Source organism: Bos mutus, chromosome 4 (genome assembly GCF_027580195.1).
Source record: "Bos mutus isolate GX-2022 chromosome 4, NWIPB_WYAK_1.1, whole genome shotgun sequence".
NCBI classification, from domain to species: domain Eukaryota; kingdom Metazoa; phylum Chordata; class Mammalia; order Artiodactyla; family Bovidae; genus Bos; species Bos mutus.
In genome coordinates this window covers 113,086,084-113,103,781 of record NC_091620.1, presented here as the reverse complement: position 1 = coordinate 113,103,781, position 17,698 = coordinate 113,086,084, and the positions used below count along the sequence as shown (strand labels likewise).

At 49.8% G+C, this 17,698-nt stretch overlaps 1 protein-coding gene across 3 annotated transcripts in view; it reads left to right on the top strand.

Moving 5' to 3' along the window:
- The window catches only part of DDC (dopa decarboxylase), a 106,353-nt gene extending 88,919 nt beyond the window's left edge, over nucleotides 1-17,434 (top strand). For all 3 annotated transcript variants that reach the window (XM_070369911.1, XM_005909966.2, XM_070369912.1), the window contains exons 11-15: nucleotides 4,106-4,125; nucleotides 6,206-6,304; nucleotides 8,814-8,915; nucleotides 13,723-13,930; nucleotides 16,853-17,434. In XM_070369911.1, coding sequence (XP_070226012.1) covers nucleotides 4,106-4,125; nucleotides 6,206-6,304; nucleotides 8,814-8,915; nucleotides 13,723-13,930; nucleotides 16,853-16,866 — 443 coding nt within the window. In that variant the 3' untranslated portion in view covers nucleotides 16,867-17,434. The remainder of the gene's footprint in view (nucleotides 1-4,105; nucleotides 4,126-6,205; nucleotides 6,305-8,813; nucleotides 8,916-13,722; nucleotides 13,931-16,852) is intronic.
- Nucleotides 17,435-17,698: the final 264 nt, after the last annotated feature.

Genomic DNA, 17,698 nt, shown 5'->3' with positions numbered 1-17,698 from the left:
TGAAAACCTCAGTGATCATGACATCTTGCAAAATGCTGCTCTTCAACAATGAAGGAATTCTCAGAAATCCCCTGGCGGTCCAGTGGTTAGGACCCATTGCTTTCACTGCCAGAGCCCTGGTTCCATCCCTGGTCAGGAAACTAAAAGCCTGCAAGCCACAGAAAGAGTTTGAGCCAAAGGCAACTGAGTAAAGTTTATTACTCCAGGAATTTCTTTAAAGTAATTTTACTCTATGTTTAAGGAAAGGCAGTTTCTGACTGACAAAACAGCTATGGCTGTTAGAGATGAACAACCTGAGTTATTTGTGTTTTTTCCCCTTAAAAACTATGAATCAATGAAAGCAATGACCTATTTTGTGTTTAGCAGGTAAACCACCCAAAATCAGCTTTAAACTTCTATGGCCAGTGGATGTAAGGGTGTATTTTATCTGATATAGTATATCACTCACCTGCTAATCTTCCTGTAATTTTAAGTGAAATATGTTTAGAGTGTTTCAAAAGCCTTCCTACTCAAAAAAGAAATCTCTTCATTATTTAACTGTCAAAAACAAGACCGCTCAGGTCTGCACACGTGGCCCTGCTCTTCACCCCTCACACTGCAGCCCCCGAGGCTGTGGCCACGACCCTCCTGCGGGTCTGGGGGACTCCTCCCCCAACACTTGGGTCTGGGACAAATGTCCTCCCAGACCTCTCCCCATGAGCCAGGCCCCTCCGCTCAGTCATCTGCCCCTCGCATCTCCCCACGGCTCCTTCACTGGTCACTTGTCTGTCACTAGAACCAACGATCCCTGGAGTGGGGGGACTCGCACTGCTGCTCCTAGACTGGTCAGTGCCCTGGCAACAGCATTAGGAGTGATGGTGGCCCCCACGTGTTCCCACGTTTGCTTTTCACTTTTATAGACATTGTTTCATTGGACTTGTGCCAGAGAGCAACCAAAAAACGTGGGATTTTTTATTTTGAGGACAGAAATTTCTGTCACAAAACAGATAATAGGAAAATAGTAGTCATACCTGGTATATAGATTTTCAAATCAATTCTTTCATTATAAAAACTGTACATCTGGACAATAGAAAAGAGGTGGGCCAGAAGCATAACCCTGAATTTAACCCTCCACCCAGATGTTGATCCTGTTAATATGTGGCTGTGTTTCTCACCAGTCTTCTTATATGCATTGCTTAGTTTTATTGTTTTTACTACATGCAGATTTAGAAGCTGCTCACCCCACTTACATCTTAAGTAGTTTAAAGACATACTAGGAAAGGCACTGCCAAAGAATGTTCAAACTACTGCACAATTGCACTCATCACATGCTAGCAAAGTGATGCTCAAAATTCTCCAAGCCAGGCTTAAACAGTACGTGAACTGTGAACTTCTAGATGTTCAAGCTGGTTTTAGAAAAGGCAGAGGAGCCACACATCAAATTGCCAACATCCACTGGATCATCGAAAAAGCAAGAGAGTTCCAGAAAAACATCTACATCTGATTTATTGACTATGCCAAAGCCTTTGACTGTGTGGATCACAACAAACTGTGGAAAATTATGAAAGAGATGGGAATACCAGACCACCTGACCTGCCTCTTGAGAAATCTTTAAGCAGATCAAGAAGCAACAATCAGAACTGGACATGGAACAGCAGACTGGTTCCTAATCAGGAAAAGAGTATGTCAAGGCTGTATATTGTCACCCTGCTTATTTAACTTATATGCAGAGTACATCATGAGAAATGCTAGGCTGGATGAAGCACAAGCTGGAATCAAGATTGCTGGGAAAAATATCAATAACCTCAGATATGCAGATGACACGACCCTTATGGCAGAAAGCAAAGAAGAACTAAAAAGCCTCTTGATGAAAGTGAAAGAGGAGAGTGAAAAAGTTGGCTTAAAAGTCAACATTCAGAAAACTAAGATCATGTCATCCAGTCTCATCACTTCATGGCAAATAGACAGGGGAAACGGTGACAGACTTTATTTTTGAGGCTCCAAACTCACTGCAGATGGTGACTGCAGCCACAAAATTAAAAGACACTTGATCCTTGGAAGAAAAGTTATGACCAAGCTAGACAACATATTAAAAAGCAGAGACATTACTTTGCCAACAAAGATCCATCTAGTCAGGGCTATGGTTTTTCCAGTAGTCATGTATGGATGTGAGAGTTGGACTATAAAGAAAGCTGAGCGTTGAAGAGTTGATGCTTTTGAACTGTGGTGTTGGAGAAGACTCTTGAGAGTCCCTTGGTCTGCAAGGAGATCCAACCAGTCCATCCTAAAGGAGATCAGTCCTGGGTGTTCATTGAAAGGACTGCTGCTGAAGCCGAAACTCCAATACTTTGGCCACCTGGTGCAAAGAACTAACTCATTAGAAAAGACCCTGATGCTGGGAAAGATTGAAGGTGTGAGAAGGGGACGACAGAGGATGAGATGGTTGGATGGCATCACCAACTAGATGGACATGAGTTTGAGTAAGCTCCTGGAGTTAGGGATGAACAGGGAAGCCTGGCGTGCTGCAGTCCATGGTGTCTCAAAGAGTCTGACACGACTAAGCAACTGAACTGAACTGAGGCATGTGGGATGTAGTAAGTAGTCCACAGTGTAAGTGACACCATCATCGGGACTTGCTGCTGGAGAGGGCTTTAGCATTCTTTATGTTAACAGGAAACACTTGTACCGGGCAGCACCTAGCTGGACCAGGTCTTCAGCCAGTCCTCGGGGAAGCAGGTTCTCTGGGACACAGGCTCCATCTCCAACCACGGTGTTCAGCTGTAGAAGCTTCTGATCTGACTCCTCTTCTTTAAGGCTTCTTATCGCACAGTCCAGTGGAATTTTCTGCAATGATGGATGTGTCCTGTGGTTCTGTGCTGTCCCATGTGGCAGTCACTAGCCACAGGTGGCTTTTGAGCACTGGCAATGTGGCTGCTGTGACTGAAGAGTTGTCTTAGTTTTCTGAATTGTAATTCAGTGTAAACTGACTAGTGACTATCAGGATGGGGCAGGGACCTGAACTCGGCAGTGTTTCATTCATCCTCCTTTACAACATCACCTTCTTACTGGGTGTTTATTACCTGCCAAGGACACTCTTGGGTGCTGTTACCTCTGATGACTGCTGTTGGTGTTTGTTAATGAGCCTGTTCCAAGGGGCATGAAGAGAAGAAAAGCATCATTTGGGAATTGACTTAGGCTGCGTGACTTATGGCTTCCACTCGGGGTACCAGATGAAATGAGGAGGTTGAGCCCTGCAAAATGGCCCTGCATATTCCTCTGTTACTATAACTGTACTATGATCCTAACTGGTATGATCCTAATCCATCTGGTCTCTCCAGCTGTCAGCTGGGAAGTCCTAACAAGCTGCAATTTTAGGTTTTCCTGTAAATGTAAGGCAGACCCGTGCGCCCAGTGGACCAAGCACATTTTACCAGGGTGGGTGGAGGATTGTGGCAGGTGGACAGCCAGGACGACACTGGAGGATCAGATTGCAACACACAGCTTTCTAATTCCCACCTGATGGCTGTGCCCAAGATTCCCATGTGGAGACTCCCGACTGCGAGATTCTTCATCCGCTGTTCTTCCCTATACACAGCTTTGACTTTACTGCTTTTGGCACGAGAGGAGACCTAAATGCAAACGAGGCCTTGTTCATAACCCCTGTGAAGCCAACTCGGAAGATACTCACTGGGTATTTACACAGCTCCAGAATCCGGACTAAGAAAGGAGAACACGGAGATAAACTCCCATCAAAAGTTTGATGTTTTTTACATTCAAATCACTTCTGTATCACAAATTCACCTTCCCACACATGAATGAATGGATGCTGAAGACTTCACAGAGTCTGAATGCCAATTTACCCCAGGGCACAGAAGAAATCTCAGATTTCCCTGGTTGTGTAACTGCAGAAAGTGAAATGAGTGGGAATCCACTGCTAATTCAGCATTTCCTCTTGTGCTTTGCTCTCTGGAACCCCCTTGAATCTGATACCTTGGGGAATCACCTCAAAGAACACCCAGCCCCTGCCCTCAGTGGTCTCTGGTCTGGTTCAAGAGATGATGGAAAAGAATGAGGCAGGTAATTGACCCATGTGTCTAATGGTTCCTTTTTTCTTTCTCCTTTGCAGGGCTTATCACTGACTACAGGGTAAGTGGGAGAGTTATCTTCCCAAGTCCAGGTCCAAGGTCATCTAAACTGTGAGTGCCGTGTGGGGCCGTCCCGGGCTGTCACTCCTGCTGCCTCCCGGTCCTCTTGGAACTAGGGTCCCGCAAGAGGACACCCTCCAACTGGGTCCTCCCTAGCAGTCTGGCCAGGCAGGGGGCAGCTGCACTGAGCCCACTGACAGCGGATGTGAGGTTTGGATGGAATGCTGCTGCCCCTGCCCATATTCCTCTGTGAGGCAGAGAAGTATCCTCAGGTCATGTGGGCCCTGTGTTCCTCGCTCAGGCTGTGTGCCTGAGCCACCATTCCCAGAGCAGCGGGAGAACAGGGTCAGGGGACATCAGAAGTCCGCAGACGGCAGCCCTCATGTCGAGCCTCCTTCCCCAGGCAGGAGCACTGTGCTGCTGTGGTGCTGCTCTGAGCTGGGAGCGAAGCTGGGAGCGAAGCTGGGAGTAAAGTGGCTAAAAGAGCAGCCCTCTCCTCCCCGGACTTACGTCTGGTCAGGGCTGGGGGGAAAGCCTGGGTGCACAGGCCCTGCTCCCGGGGACGCTGGCCCAGTCCCACCTCAGGCCCCAGAGAGGCAGGGACAGCATTTTAGGGTGACGCGGAATGAACACAGTTACACTGCGTGCATGTTTACCCTCATGCCATAGAGATTAATTTCCCCTCGCTATCCTTTCCAGTGTTCGATTTCATTCACACTTTGGTTTCTCGGAGGCTGCCGGGGAGTGCAGCAGCCTGTAAGCAAGGGGCCACTGGGCTCTAGTTAGTTAGTTACTCAGTGGGGCAACAGTGGGTTTTCTAAAAAGGCATAGGAGGTTAATTTTTACCAAGATTCCCCAACAGCTTGCAAACGTACAGCTACACAGAGGACAGCGGGCGTCAGTGGGCACGACTGGGGCTCTCTGGCCTGGCGCATCATTAGCCCCTAGATGCCTGCTTTCTCATGGATAAAACAGAGCTACTAACCTGTGCTCCCAGCACGGTTAGGAAGATAAAGTGAGACGGCCTGTGCATCCACACAGTGCCTGCTGTAAACAGCAGAGCTACTAACCCGTGCTCCCAGCACGGTTAGGAAGATAAAGTGAGACGGCCTGTGCATCCACACAGTGCCCGCTGTAAACAGCAGTGACACTGTGCTGGATGCTTCTGCACCTCAATCTTGGACCCGCGTTTCTCTTTGCAACTCGAGAAGCTTCTGCGGAACCCCTGGTGCTTTCATTGCAGTTCAGAAGTGGGGTGCAATGGCCAGGGGTGCACTCCCTAGAGCAGCAGTGCCCCCCAAGCCTGCTGTGCCCCTCATGCAGCCACCCTGCACCCCAACCCCCTGAGTGGCATTGCCCCCTGCCCAGCAGGAAGTTCGTCTCTGGGCTCTGCGGGCAGCCAGCGGAGAACGAAGGTGGAGAGAAACCCCCTGTGCTCCCCATCTCCTTTAGAAGCTCCAATAGGAAGTGGCCATGTAAAATCAGGATGGTTTTATCTTTATCTTCCCAAATGTCCCTGCACCCTGTCCCCTCTGTGTCCACTCCTGCTCGCTTTGGTACCTTGACAACATTGGAGAGTGTCACACCCGGGCAGCTGACAAATGCAGGAAAACTCAGGAAGGCTCGTCCGACGTCCCACGTGTTCCATGGCGGCTTGCGGGGCAGGAAGAAGATGCATGTCGCTCTAGAGAATGGTGTCATGGGGCATGTGCAGCAGAGGGCATGGGGATCTGCTGCGCCCTTCTTGTTTCCTGTAGGCAGAGAAATCAGTGAAGTTCCCCCTCCCACCCCTCCTGGGTTGTAGGCCCGAGGGGCCACACTCCCCGATCTGCTCTCAGTGGCATCTGAGCCCGACACTGGTCTGGTCCCTGCACACTCCACAGGCATCTCAGAGCTTTGTAAAGAGAGCTTCTGGCTGCAGCGCTCACTCCTCTGCTGTCAGCTTTGCCCTTGTGGCAGCCAGAGGGTTGGTCTCCAGGGAACTAACTGCCTTCAGGAGAAACAAGCCAGTCCACGAGTTGAAAAGGAAGCCGGCCCTTGGCACAGTCCTCACCGAGCTGCCGTCTTGTGTCTGATTTCAGCACTGGCAGCTGCCGCTGGGCCGGAGGTTCCGCTCTTTGAAGATGTGGTTTGTTTTTAGGATGTATGGAGTCAAGGGACTGCAGGCCTATATCCGCAAGGTGAGTGTGCTGTCATTATTTATCCAGCTGACATTAGGGAGGTCTTAGACCTGAGAGATGAAGTAAGATGTTGTCAAGCAGGGCACAGGAAACTGAGCGGCTAAGCACAGCACAGCGCAGTGTGTGTAAGTGAAGTCGCTCAGTCGCGTCCGACGCTGCGCGACCCCACGGACTGCAGCCCGCCAGGCTCCTCCATCTGTGGGATTCTCCAGGCAAGAGTACTGGAGTAGGTTGCCATTCCCTTCTCCAATAGCAGTATGTATACCCTGCTCTTTTCCTTTTTGAAGCAACTGAGGAAGCAGGCCAGCGGAGACCCGCTCACTTAGCTGGCTGTGGACGGCCTGCCAGTTTCCAGCCGGTCCTCTGGTGCTGGTGTCCTCAGCTGTGGCCCCAACCTGACGGACGGAGGCCCTCAGGCTGCACGGGAGCGTGCAGAGGTGCCAGGTGCAGCCCTGCAGAGGTGCCAGGCGGCTGCGGGCAGGGCGAATGGCTCCAGGCCCCTCCCTGTGGCAGAGTGCGTGGAGCGAGCGCCGGCTCGGCCCCACGGCGCCATGCACACCTGCACCCTTCTGGCTCACGAGGCTGCTGGGGGCTGTAAAGGGTCTGGAGCATCTCTGTGGGAAGAGAACTGGGAAAGGACATGGAAGCGGGCCCGTGAGTTCTCCCGTGGGGAGCCTGTGCTCAGAAGCTGAATGAAGATTCAGCTGCTCTGGGGAAAGAAGGCAAAGCACAAGTAGTTCATCTCACGAGGGTGATTCCCGCTGGAAGCTCCGGGAAGCAAGCGCTTCGGGATTCCCTGAGGGGGACCAACTGACCTAGGGGCCCTCCTAGGAGCCAGAAACACCCCGGCAGGTGACCGGCTCCCCAGGATCCAGCTTGAGGGGATCCCCTGCCAGCAGTCTCTGGAGCCCTCTAGTGGCACCAGATCCATCACCGCCTGGGGACCCCTCATGTAAACGGTGGTGTTTCTCATACATATGGAATCTAGAAAAATGGTACAGAGGAACCTATTTGCAGGGCAGGAATAGAGATACAGACAGAGGACACAGTGGGGAGAGGGGAGGGGGGACGAATCGGGAGATTAGGACTGACATACACACACTACCACGTGTGCAATAGACAGCTAGTGGGAAGCTGCTGTTCAGTGCAGGGAGCTCAGCTCAGTGCCCTGCGATGGCCTGGAGGGGTGGGCTGCAAGGGAGGGAGGCTCCAAGGGAGAGGAGATAGGTACACATATGGCTGATTCACGTTGTTTTACAGCAGACACTAACACAGCATTGTGAAGCAACTATATTCCAAAAAAAAAAAAAATGATGTTTCTGTCCCAACACTTTGAGCAATGCGACCTCTGCTCAGACGCTCCCTGGATAGCTGTTAGTGAGCCCGACACTGGATGCCGGGGTTCAGGATGAGCTCCATGGGCACTGAGACCTGGGTGAGCTGGTTCTCAGATCACATACTGTGTGAACCAGCTCTTGGTCTCTGTAAACACCTCCATGTTTAGTTCGGGCTGGTTCGGGGAGAGGCAGCAGCCTGGGGCTGATGAGGGTCTCACTATGGCAGCAGATGCTGTGGAACAACAAACAGCTGCAGAGCGGGAGCTCTGGTGCTGGGCAACTGCGTTAGAACCAGCCTCAGTCTCCTGGTCTGCAGAATGGGCATGATTGTGGTGTTATTGGGCTTCCCAGGTGGTGCTAATGATAAAGAATCCACCTGTCAACACAGGAGATGCAAGAGATGCGGGTTAGATCCATGAGTCAGGAAGCTCCCTTGGAGGAAGAAATGGCAATGCACTCCAGTACTCCAGTATCCTTGCCTGGAGAATCCTATGGACAGAGGAGCCTGGCAGGCTAAGGTCCATGGGGTCACAAAGAGCTGGACTCAAGTGAAGCGACTGAGCATGCCCCTACACCATGGGCCAGCACCAGGAGAGGATGGTGAAGTGCCCAGCTCCCCAGCTGATGTTGTCCGCTCTCTCTCTTCAAAAGTGTGTGTGCTTGTGCTCAGCTGTGACCGACTCTTTGCAGCCCCATGAACTGTAGCCCGCCAGGCTCCTCTGTCCATAGGATTCTCCAGGCACAAATACTGGAGTGGGTTGCCATGCCCTCCTCCAGGGGATCTTCCCATCCCAGGGATCGAACCCACGTCTCTTCTGTCTCCTGCATTGGCAGGCGCATTCTTTACCACTAGCGCCACCTCTCTTCTGAAAAGTTGAAATCCCTCCTGACAACATTTAGCCTAAAATTCTAAAAGATGGGGTGTGATGAACACAGTCCTCTGAGCAGAAGACAAGAGGTGTTTTTCGGAAGACGGTGGCCCCTTTCTCCTGGTAACAAGTTTCTCACCCTCTGTGGGGACAGCCGGGACGTGGGTGACATCGATGCTGGAAGAAAATGGTTAAAGCTTAGTAATGAGTTACAGATGCATGGTCTGATACTGTTCTCTAGGTGGTGAAGTTCTGAATCAAATCGTGACAAGAGACTCAGACAAATGTCTCTTCCCTTTCCAGCATGTCCAGCTGTCCCATGCATTCGAGGCATTGGTGCGCCAGGACACCCGCTTTGAAATCTGTGCAGAAGTCATTCTGGGACTGGTCTGTTTCCGGCTAAAGGTATGTCTAAGTCGACTTCATTGTCTGCGTTTTCTTGACTGGGACGAGAGGAAGCGGTCATTCATTACATCCATCCACACATTGACTGAGCTCCCCAGAGACCTTGCATTGCTCCCCACCAGTTCTCCAGTCTGCTGGTCCCAGCTCCCGAGCCTGACTTCCCGCAACCCCCACCCTTCTCCCTGGTACTCGGACTCCCTGCCCGTGTGTACCTGGGAGGAGAGTGCTGGACATTTTCCCCGTCAATCCAGCTGTACCACTGGAATCCTTGAAGGACTCAGCCATGCATGGGCTCACCGGCCCAAGCGTGGTCCCTGGACCAGCACTGCATCACCTGGGAGCCTGCGAGGAGCCAGTCTCGGCTCACTTGGGACCCGCTGACTTGCACCCTGTATGCCCCCCAGCTGCTGGTGCAACAGGGGTTTGAGGGGCGCTGTTCCCTGGGGCTCTGTGGTTCTGCCGTCTGAGGGTGTCAGGCACGTGTGCTGAGAATCACAACCATGTTTTCCACAGGTGCCAAGGGGCACTGCTCACACAGGCCCTTATCAACCAGCCTCATGTGGAGAAAGCCATTACCTTAGCTCTAACGCCCTGACCACTCTCTGACTATCTTGCCATTTGCAGACTCGAACCTGTCCACAGGCCTCCATGTTCAAGTACATAAAGGGAAGCAGGAGAAAGCACCATGGACTCAGTTGCCTTGCTAAGGTGCTGCCCATCCACACGTGGCCCTGGTCTTCCCCTTTCCTTCCCCACACCGATTCTTCAGGCTTTGAGGCCTGCTGAGAACCACTCATGCAAAAACCTGGAAGCAAGAGGGTAGAGTCCTGACACAAAAGCTGTCAGAGGGCTGTGAGCCTCACACAGTAACACCTGAGCACAGGAGGGAAGGGCATCACACACACACCTAAGCACAGGAGGGCAGGGCATCACAGACACACCTGAGCACAGGAGGGCACAGCATCACAGAGACACCTGAGCACAGGAGGGCAGGGCATCACAGAGACACCTGAGCACAGGAGGGCAGGGCATCACAGACACACCTGAGCACAGGAGGGCAGGGCATCACACACACACATGAGCACAGGAGGGCAGAGCATCACAAGACACCTGAGCACAGGAGGGCACAGCATCACAGAGACACCTGAGCACAGGAAGGCAAGGCATCATAGAGACATCTGAGCACAGGAGGGCAGGGCATCACAGAGACACCTGAGTGCAGGAGGGCAGGGCATCACACACACGCCTGAGCACAGGAGGGCAGAGCATCACACACACGCCTGAGCATAGGAGGGCAGAGCATCACACACACGCCTGAGCACAGGAGGGCAGAGCATCACACACACACATGAGAACAGGAGGGCAGAACATAACAGAGACACCTGAGCACCTGACGGTAGAGCATCACAGACACACCTGAGCGCAGGAGGGCAGGGCATCACAGAGACACCTGAGCACAGGAGGGCAGGGCATCACAGAGACACCTGAGGACAGGTGGGCAGGGCATCACACACACACCTGAGCGCAGGAGGACAGAGCATCACAGAAACCCCTGAGCACAGGAGGGCAGGGCATCACACACACAGCTGAGCACAGGAGGGCAGAAGTCTCCTCTGGTGCTCGGCGCAGGGCCCAGAGGGTGAGCAGAGTTGTGATTCCGTCTGTGCTGGTGTTCACAGCAAATGTGCTGTGATGTGTTTGCCATCATGCAGTTGTTTTTGTTTTTACCGCCAGTGTTATTGAAAGATTTTAATTTTTTTAGTTTTTTGCAGTTTTATTGAGATATCATCCCCATACCATACTCTCTGTCTATATAAAGTATACATTTCTTTGATGTCTAGCCTGTCCCTGGGGTTGCACCGCCATCCCCACAGTCTAGCTTGAGAACATCTTCATTCTCCCCCAGAGAAGCCCCAGCCCCATCCCTAGGGCCATGGATCTACTTCTCTCTGTGGATCTGTCTGCTCCAGACATTTGTGTTAACGGGATCATCACTGTGCTGGCTTCTGTGACTGGCTTCTTTCAACGAGCACCATGTTGTCAAAGTCAAGACTTTTATTTTCTCCTCCCCATTTACTTGGGCAAACCTACCTGCATGTCCCTTCCCGCCCCGCAAGCCTAGGGGCTCCTCAGAAAGCGAAACGTTTCTTCTGTGAAACTTGTTACTTCTATTGCATGAATCCAGTTTCTCTTTGAGGAAGCATGCTGTGCAGGCATTATCGCTCCTTTCCTGCCTCCGCATCTACCATCTTGCTGCTTTTCTTTGCCCAGTTGCTGTCTGCTCTGGATGTCAAGTCTCCACTGTTGCTACTGTTGTTACACCTCAGACTGCTTTCTGTCTTTGCGTCTGTTTAGTAGAAAACAAATCTTGTCCGATCCATTTGAAAATGGTGAGCAAAGTTTTTTCCCGAGTTGCTTGCTTTTATTTCCTGCGTTTGGCACTTTCAGGCGTTTGCTCTTCCGTTACGTCTTTATGGTGAAGTTCCATCCTTTCAAAGCATCATTCCCACCCTCTCACCCTCATCCTGGAGCGGAACCGGCCCTAACTGGATCTGGTGTGCAGCAGCAGTTCCTAGGTGGCCTTGGGCCCACACGCTGTCCACAGGCCACTGGTCAGAGCCTCACGCCAGTCGGCGACCTGCAGACTCTGCAGAGACGTGAGGCCCAGGTCCCGCCTCCAGCCGACCAGGACTTTTCTCTTCCCACTGTGCTCCCTGCTCTCAAGATGGACAAGAACAGGACAGTCTCCCACGCTGGCCCCACGTGCCGGCCCTCTACATCAACCATGAGGCGTGTGGGGCTGGAGTGACTGCCTGGGGACAGAACGAAGGCTGAGAGGTGGGCGGGGATGCGAAGGAGAACCGGACCGACCAGACGGGAGGGGCACGGCCCCCAGTCTGTAACACATGCCCCCTGTCTGGTCCTCTCGGTGTGGGGCGCGGGCCCCCGGCCCCCCGTCCAAGGCTGGTGGGCTGCTCCCCTCCAGAGGGGGGCCACTGGCGGTCCTTCGGTCCATAGTTCAAGGACAGTTTTCCAACACTCCAGCCAGAAGCTGACTATCAACGCTTCATTTTCTACACAGCAATTGCCTACATAGGAAGGAGTTCCATTGTGAGGATGCATTCACTGAGTTTAGTCTGTATGTAGGTTTAGTGAAATTAGCCTAGGCACCCAACTAACACAGTCAGCTATAGAGTACTGTACTGTAATAGGTTTGTAACTTTTCACACAAATATTACATTAAAAAATAAAAAAATAGAGAAAACCTCTCTGATCTCATAGTACAGGAGCTTGAACAGCACGGTAGGCCCAGGTGTAGCGCCACTGCTTCTGTGCTTGCTTCCAGACTTCCTGGGCGTGAAATAAAGATACCTCCCTGCCGCACTCTGATCCCCTGGGAAAGGGAAAGGCTACCCACTCCAGTGTTCTGGCCTGGAGAATTCCGTGGGCTGTATAGTCCATGGGGTCGCAAAAGTCAGACACGAGTGAGTGACCTTCACTTCACTCACCTACTGCACTGTACCCACGACTGTGCAGCAAAGGACCCAAGAGCACAGCCTGCAGAGCATGCAGGCACGCGACACGGTGCACCACACACGCTGACGTGAGAGTGAATGCACACTCTCATCTTGGAAATTTCACAACTTCAAGGTTCGTATGCAGGAGACTTACTGTATTGTGAGATTTCTTCTGTATGTTTCCATGCCCTGGTGCCATTATACAGTTCTGCTGTTTAAGCTCATCAGTTCAGTCGGTCAGTCGTGTCCGACTCTTTGCGACCCCATGAACGGCAGCCCGCCAGGCCTCCCTGTCCATCACCATCTCCTGGAGTTTACTCAAACTCAGGTCCATTGAGTCGGTGATGCCATCCAACCATCTCATCCTCTGCCGTCCCCTTCTCCTCCTGCCCCCAATCTCTCCCAGCATCAGGGTCTTTTCAAATGAGTCAGCTCTTTGCATGAGATGGCCAAAGTATTGGAGTTTCAGCTTCAACATCAGTCCTTCCAATGAACACCCAGGACTGATCTCCTTTAGGATGGACCAGTTGGATCTCCTTGCAGTCCAAGGAACTCTCAAGAGTCTTTTCCAACACCACAGTTCAAAAGCATCAATTCTTCGGCGCTCAGCCTTCTTCACAGTCCAACTTTCACATCCATACATGACTACTGGAAAAACCATAGCCTTGACTAGACGGACTTTTGTTGACAAAGTAATGTCTCTGCGTTTTAATATACTGTCTAGGTTGGTCATAACTTTCCTTCCAAGGAGTAAGCATCTTTTAATTTCATGGCTGCAATCACCATCTGCAGTGATTTTGGAGCCCAGAAAAATAAAGTCAGCCACTGTTTCCACTGTTTCCCCATCTATTTGCCATGAAGTGATGGGACCAGATGCCATGATCTTTGTTTTCTGAATGTTCAGCTTTAAGCCAACTTTTTCACTCTCCTCTTTCACTTTCATCAACTTTCTGCCATAAGGGTGGTGCCATCTGCATATCTGAGGTTATTGATAAGCTCATCAACTTACAGGTAACAGTCTACGAAGCTTCCTTTTTTCTCTGTAAACCTGGGTCACAGAAGGCTCACCTTTTGGCAACGCTGGAACAGGAGGAATTGTGCAGGGGAGGCAGCCCTCTCTCGGGCCCACGTCACGGTTACTTAGTTGAATTTTTTATGACTGCGAATGAAAGGCCTGTGGTGAGGTGGCTCTCCCGCTGACCTGGGACTGTATCACCCAACACCTACCTGGCTTCGTGTTGCACATTTGAGCCTCCAAAGATTTGAGTACTGCCTTTCTCAATCTGCAGGGTTCCAACAAACTGAACGAAGCTCTTCTGGAAAGCATAAACAGTGCCAAAAAAATCCACTTGGTCCCTTGTTCCCTGAGAGACCGGTTCGTGCTGCGCTTCGCCATCTGCTCACGCACAGTGGAGCTGGCCCACGTACAGCTGGCCTGGGAGCACATCCAGGAGATGGCGGCCACAGTGTTAAGAGCACAGGGGGAGGAAAAGGCAGGTAAGCCGCCCTGTGGGGCCGAATTCCCTCCACCCTAAAGAGAGGGAGAGAGAACCAGCCCTGTCTGGTCTGGAGAAGTAGAGGGAACATACCACATAGGGAGTCTTTAGAAACTTCTATGGATTTCTCCTTTGTACTCTTTTATTTGAGACTATCAGTCATGCATCTCTGTAATATCCCCTCAGCTTTCTTTAGTGTTCCCCCAACTTACAATCATAGCAACTTATAAACTGGCAAATGGTAGATAAATGAAAATGGGTGAAAACACTCAAAAAGGAATTTGACATGACTGCTGGTTTGCTGTCAGAAAGGACCAAGTTCATGTTGATTTAGAGAAAGAAAATGTTAAACTATTGTGCATCAGTTATAGAAACCCTGAAGACAGTGGGCAGGTGACTTGTAAGAAAAGCATCTGCACAAACACAGCGTTGACAACAAGTTGGAATAATGTCTGTTGAACTGCAAGGATCTTTAGAGCCTTGGCATTAGGTTATTTTATGAATGTCATTCCACTGGAGTTTTTCCACCACTTTGATTTCTTTCTTTTTCCTTTTGCCCCACTTGGGGGAGGTAGGTGGTAGGAGCTTCTGCTTTTCCTTCTTTTTTATATTAAACAAATAAGAGATTTATATCTCTCTGAAAAGAGCAATTCATGGGGATGCAAACAGTCGGACACAAGTAAGTAACTAAACTGAACTGAAAAAGAGTTTAAAGAAAGGCAATCAAGGGGCAAGAGTGGGGTTTCAAGAATCATCAGGATCTCAGGATCCTTCCTTCTTGCTTCCCTGCTATTTTTAGCATCAACATAGAACATCTGTCTTATGGCCCAAAATGGTTGTTCATGCTCCAGCCATTGCATCCTCATTCCAACTTTTCTTTCTTTCATTTTCTGCTTTATGCCCATCTGTCATCATCAACAGGGGATGCAAAACCTAAATGTGTGATGGAATTAGTTTGCTGAGTGCATACAACTTGATCTTCTGGGCTCTTAATTTTAATTATGAGTACCTGAGATATTAATACTATAGGCGCAGTGGTCCTCAACCTCTAGGATCTAATGCCTGATGATCTGAGGTGGAGCTAATATAATAATTATACAAATAAGGTACACAATAAATGAAACACATTTGAATCATCCTGAAACCATCCCCCCACAAATGGTTGGTGGAAAAGTTGTCCTCAACAAAACCAGTTCCCAGTGCTGAAAAGGTTGGGGACTGCTGTGTAGTGCTCAAAAAAATCAGAAGTTAAATATTGCATTTAATTTATGTGAGAGCTCCATCCCAGGCTTCTGGCCCAAGAGGTCAGAGACCCCTCTGTCAGTGTGTGTCCTGAAATATCAGGTCCTTTTCCTGGCTCGGCAAACCCCTTTCCTAAAGGGCTGCTGCTCATAAGCTGAGGGATCACCCTTCAGGGAGCAACACCCCAGTTACAGCTTGAGCATCTCGGGAAGGTGCTGGGAAGAGGCCTATAGTTCCAGATTATTCCACTGCTCCACAATAAGCATCTCTGTGTGTGGTGGGGGTGTGTGTGTATGTAGGGGGAATAAGATAAATTCAAAGCAAAACCACACAGGCAAACACTCTAGAGGAACATTTCTGCGACTCTGTGTTTGTGTATCTTATCATGTCTTATTCCCCTATGCCTGGAACAACACAGGAGACTGTAGCTCAGAAAACTCATCTAAGCAGAGACAGGTCTCTGATAGACAAAACAGTTACCCTGGAGTTACTATGCATGTGTGCAAGAGCTATGTTGCTTCAGTCGTGTCCAACTCTTTGCGACCCCATGGACTGTAGCCCGCCAGGCTCCTCTGTCCATGGGGATTCTTCAGGCAAGAATACTGGAGTGGGTTGCCACGCCCTCCTCCAGGGGATCTTCCCTCCGGGGATCGAACCCAGGTCTCCTGTCTTTTGCATAGGCAGGCGGAATCTTTACCACTAGCGCCACCTGGGAAGCCCATGTGAAGTCGTTATTTGTTGTTTAGTCACTAAATCATGTCCGGCTCTGTGACCCCCTGGACTGAGCTTCCCTGTCCTTCACTATACTTGCCATCAATTCCAAAGGTAACAGAAAGTAAATTTTTAAAAAATGTAGGATACAATAGTAAATCACAATGCATATATGTTTTAGTCAGATTAATTAAAGTGATGAAAATCTTAATACCTTGGTTTTACTTGTGCTTATGTTTACACATGCTCAGCCATGTCTGACTTTTTGTGATCCCCATGGGCTTCAGTGCATCATGCCTCTCTGTCCATAGGATTCTCCAGGCAAGAATACTGGAGTGGGTTGCCATGCCCTCCTCCAGGGGGTCTTCCCAACCCAAGGATCAATCCCCTGTCTCCTGCATTGGCAGGCAGATTCTTTACCACTGAGTCACAGTGGAAGCCCCTTGTGCTTATGTAAGTTTATATCAAATGCAATGGTCACAGTTCTGAAGGAAAGAAGGAACTACCCTATTCCACATAAGGTAGGAAATGGGGCCAAGACTCTAGTTGGCATTAGTAAAATGTATCACAGAGAAGGGGCTTCCCAGGTGACTCAGAGGTAAAAAATCCACTTGTCAGTGAAGGAGACACAGGAGACATGGGTTCAATCCCTGTGTCAGGAAGATCCTTTGAAGAAGGAAATGGCAACCCACTCCAGTATTCTTGCCCGAGAAATCCAATGGACAGAGGAACCTGGTGGACTACGGTCCATGGGGTTGCAAAAGAGTCAGACATAACTTTGCAACAAAACAACAACAATCATAGAGAAGCCAGACTGGCAATAAAAGCTCATTTCTTCCAGTTCAAACTCTCTTCTGTTTCACAGATGGAGAAAGTATATTCCTTCTCTGTGTTCCAGGGAGGAGTATACAAAATTCTTTCACATTTTTAAAACATAGCCATATGTTCCTGTTCTTTTTTTCCCCTGTAGAGATCAAAAATTGAAATTATCTGAAGACTGGGATGAGAGGAAACTGTATCAGCCCAGCTCCTTGGAACCCAGCCTGTATGTGGCACATGCTTCTCCAGTTCAGTTCAGTGGCTCAGTCGTATCTGACTCTTTGTGACCCCATGGACTGCAGCACGCCAGGCTTTACTGTCCATCCCCAACTCCCGGAGTTTACTCAAACTCATGTTCATCAAGCCAGTGATGCCATCCAACCATCTCATCCTCTGTCATCCCCTTTTCCTCCTGCCTTCAGTCTTTCCCCAGAGTTATCCAGAAAGAATCCCATGATTGCACCTTTTCAGCCACTCATCAATGAAGAAATATTATTTGCTACAAGTTAACCTCAGTGAATATAGCTTTTCTCCATTATTTGGCTGTGACTTCTGTTGATTAAAAAATCACATGTTTCTATGCCTTTGAAGTTGTCAGTGGGGTAAAGCCTTATTGAAATATCGTCCAGGGTGATCTATGATTATGGGATATATACCTGTGGTGTTTAAATTGTCCTGTCATGTGGCTTAATGCTTAATAAACAGTGTGAAGTGTTATGCGCATTGTGTCTGATGAGCATCTTGTTCTATACCGTAGAAAATCGATTGTTATAACGTGGACTTATCCTTTCAAAACAGCTAAAGATATGACGTTCCTGGATATTTTTAAATGACATTTATTTAGTCAACAAGCATTTAGGGATTGCCTAGTATATGTCTGGTGGGCTTCCCTGTGGTGCTGGTGGTAAAGAACCTGCCCGCTAATGCGGGAGATGCAGGAGATGCAGGTTCGATCCCCTGGGTCAGAAGATTCCCTGGAGGAGGGCATGGCAACCCA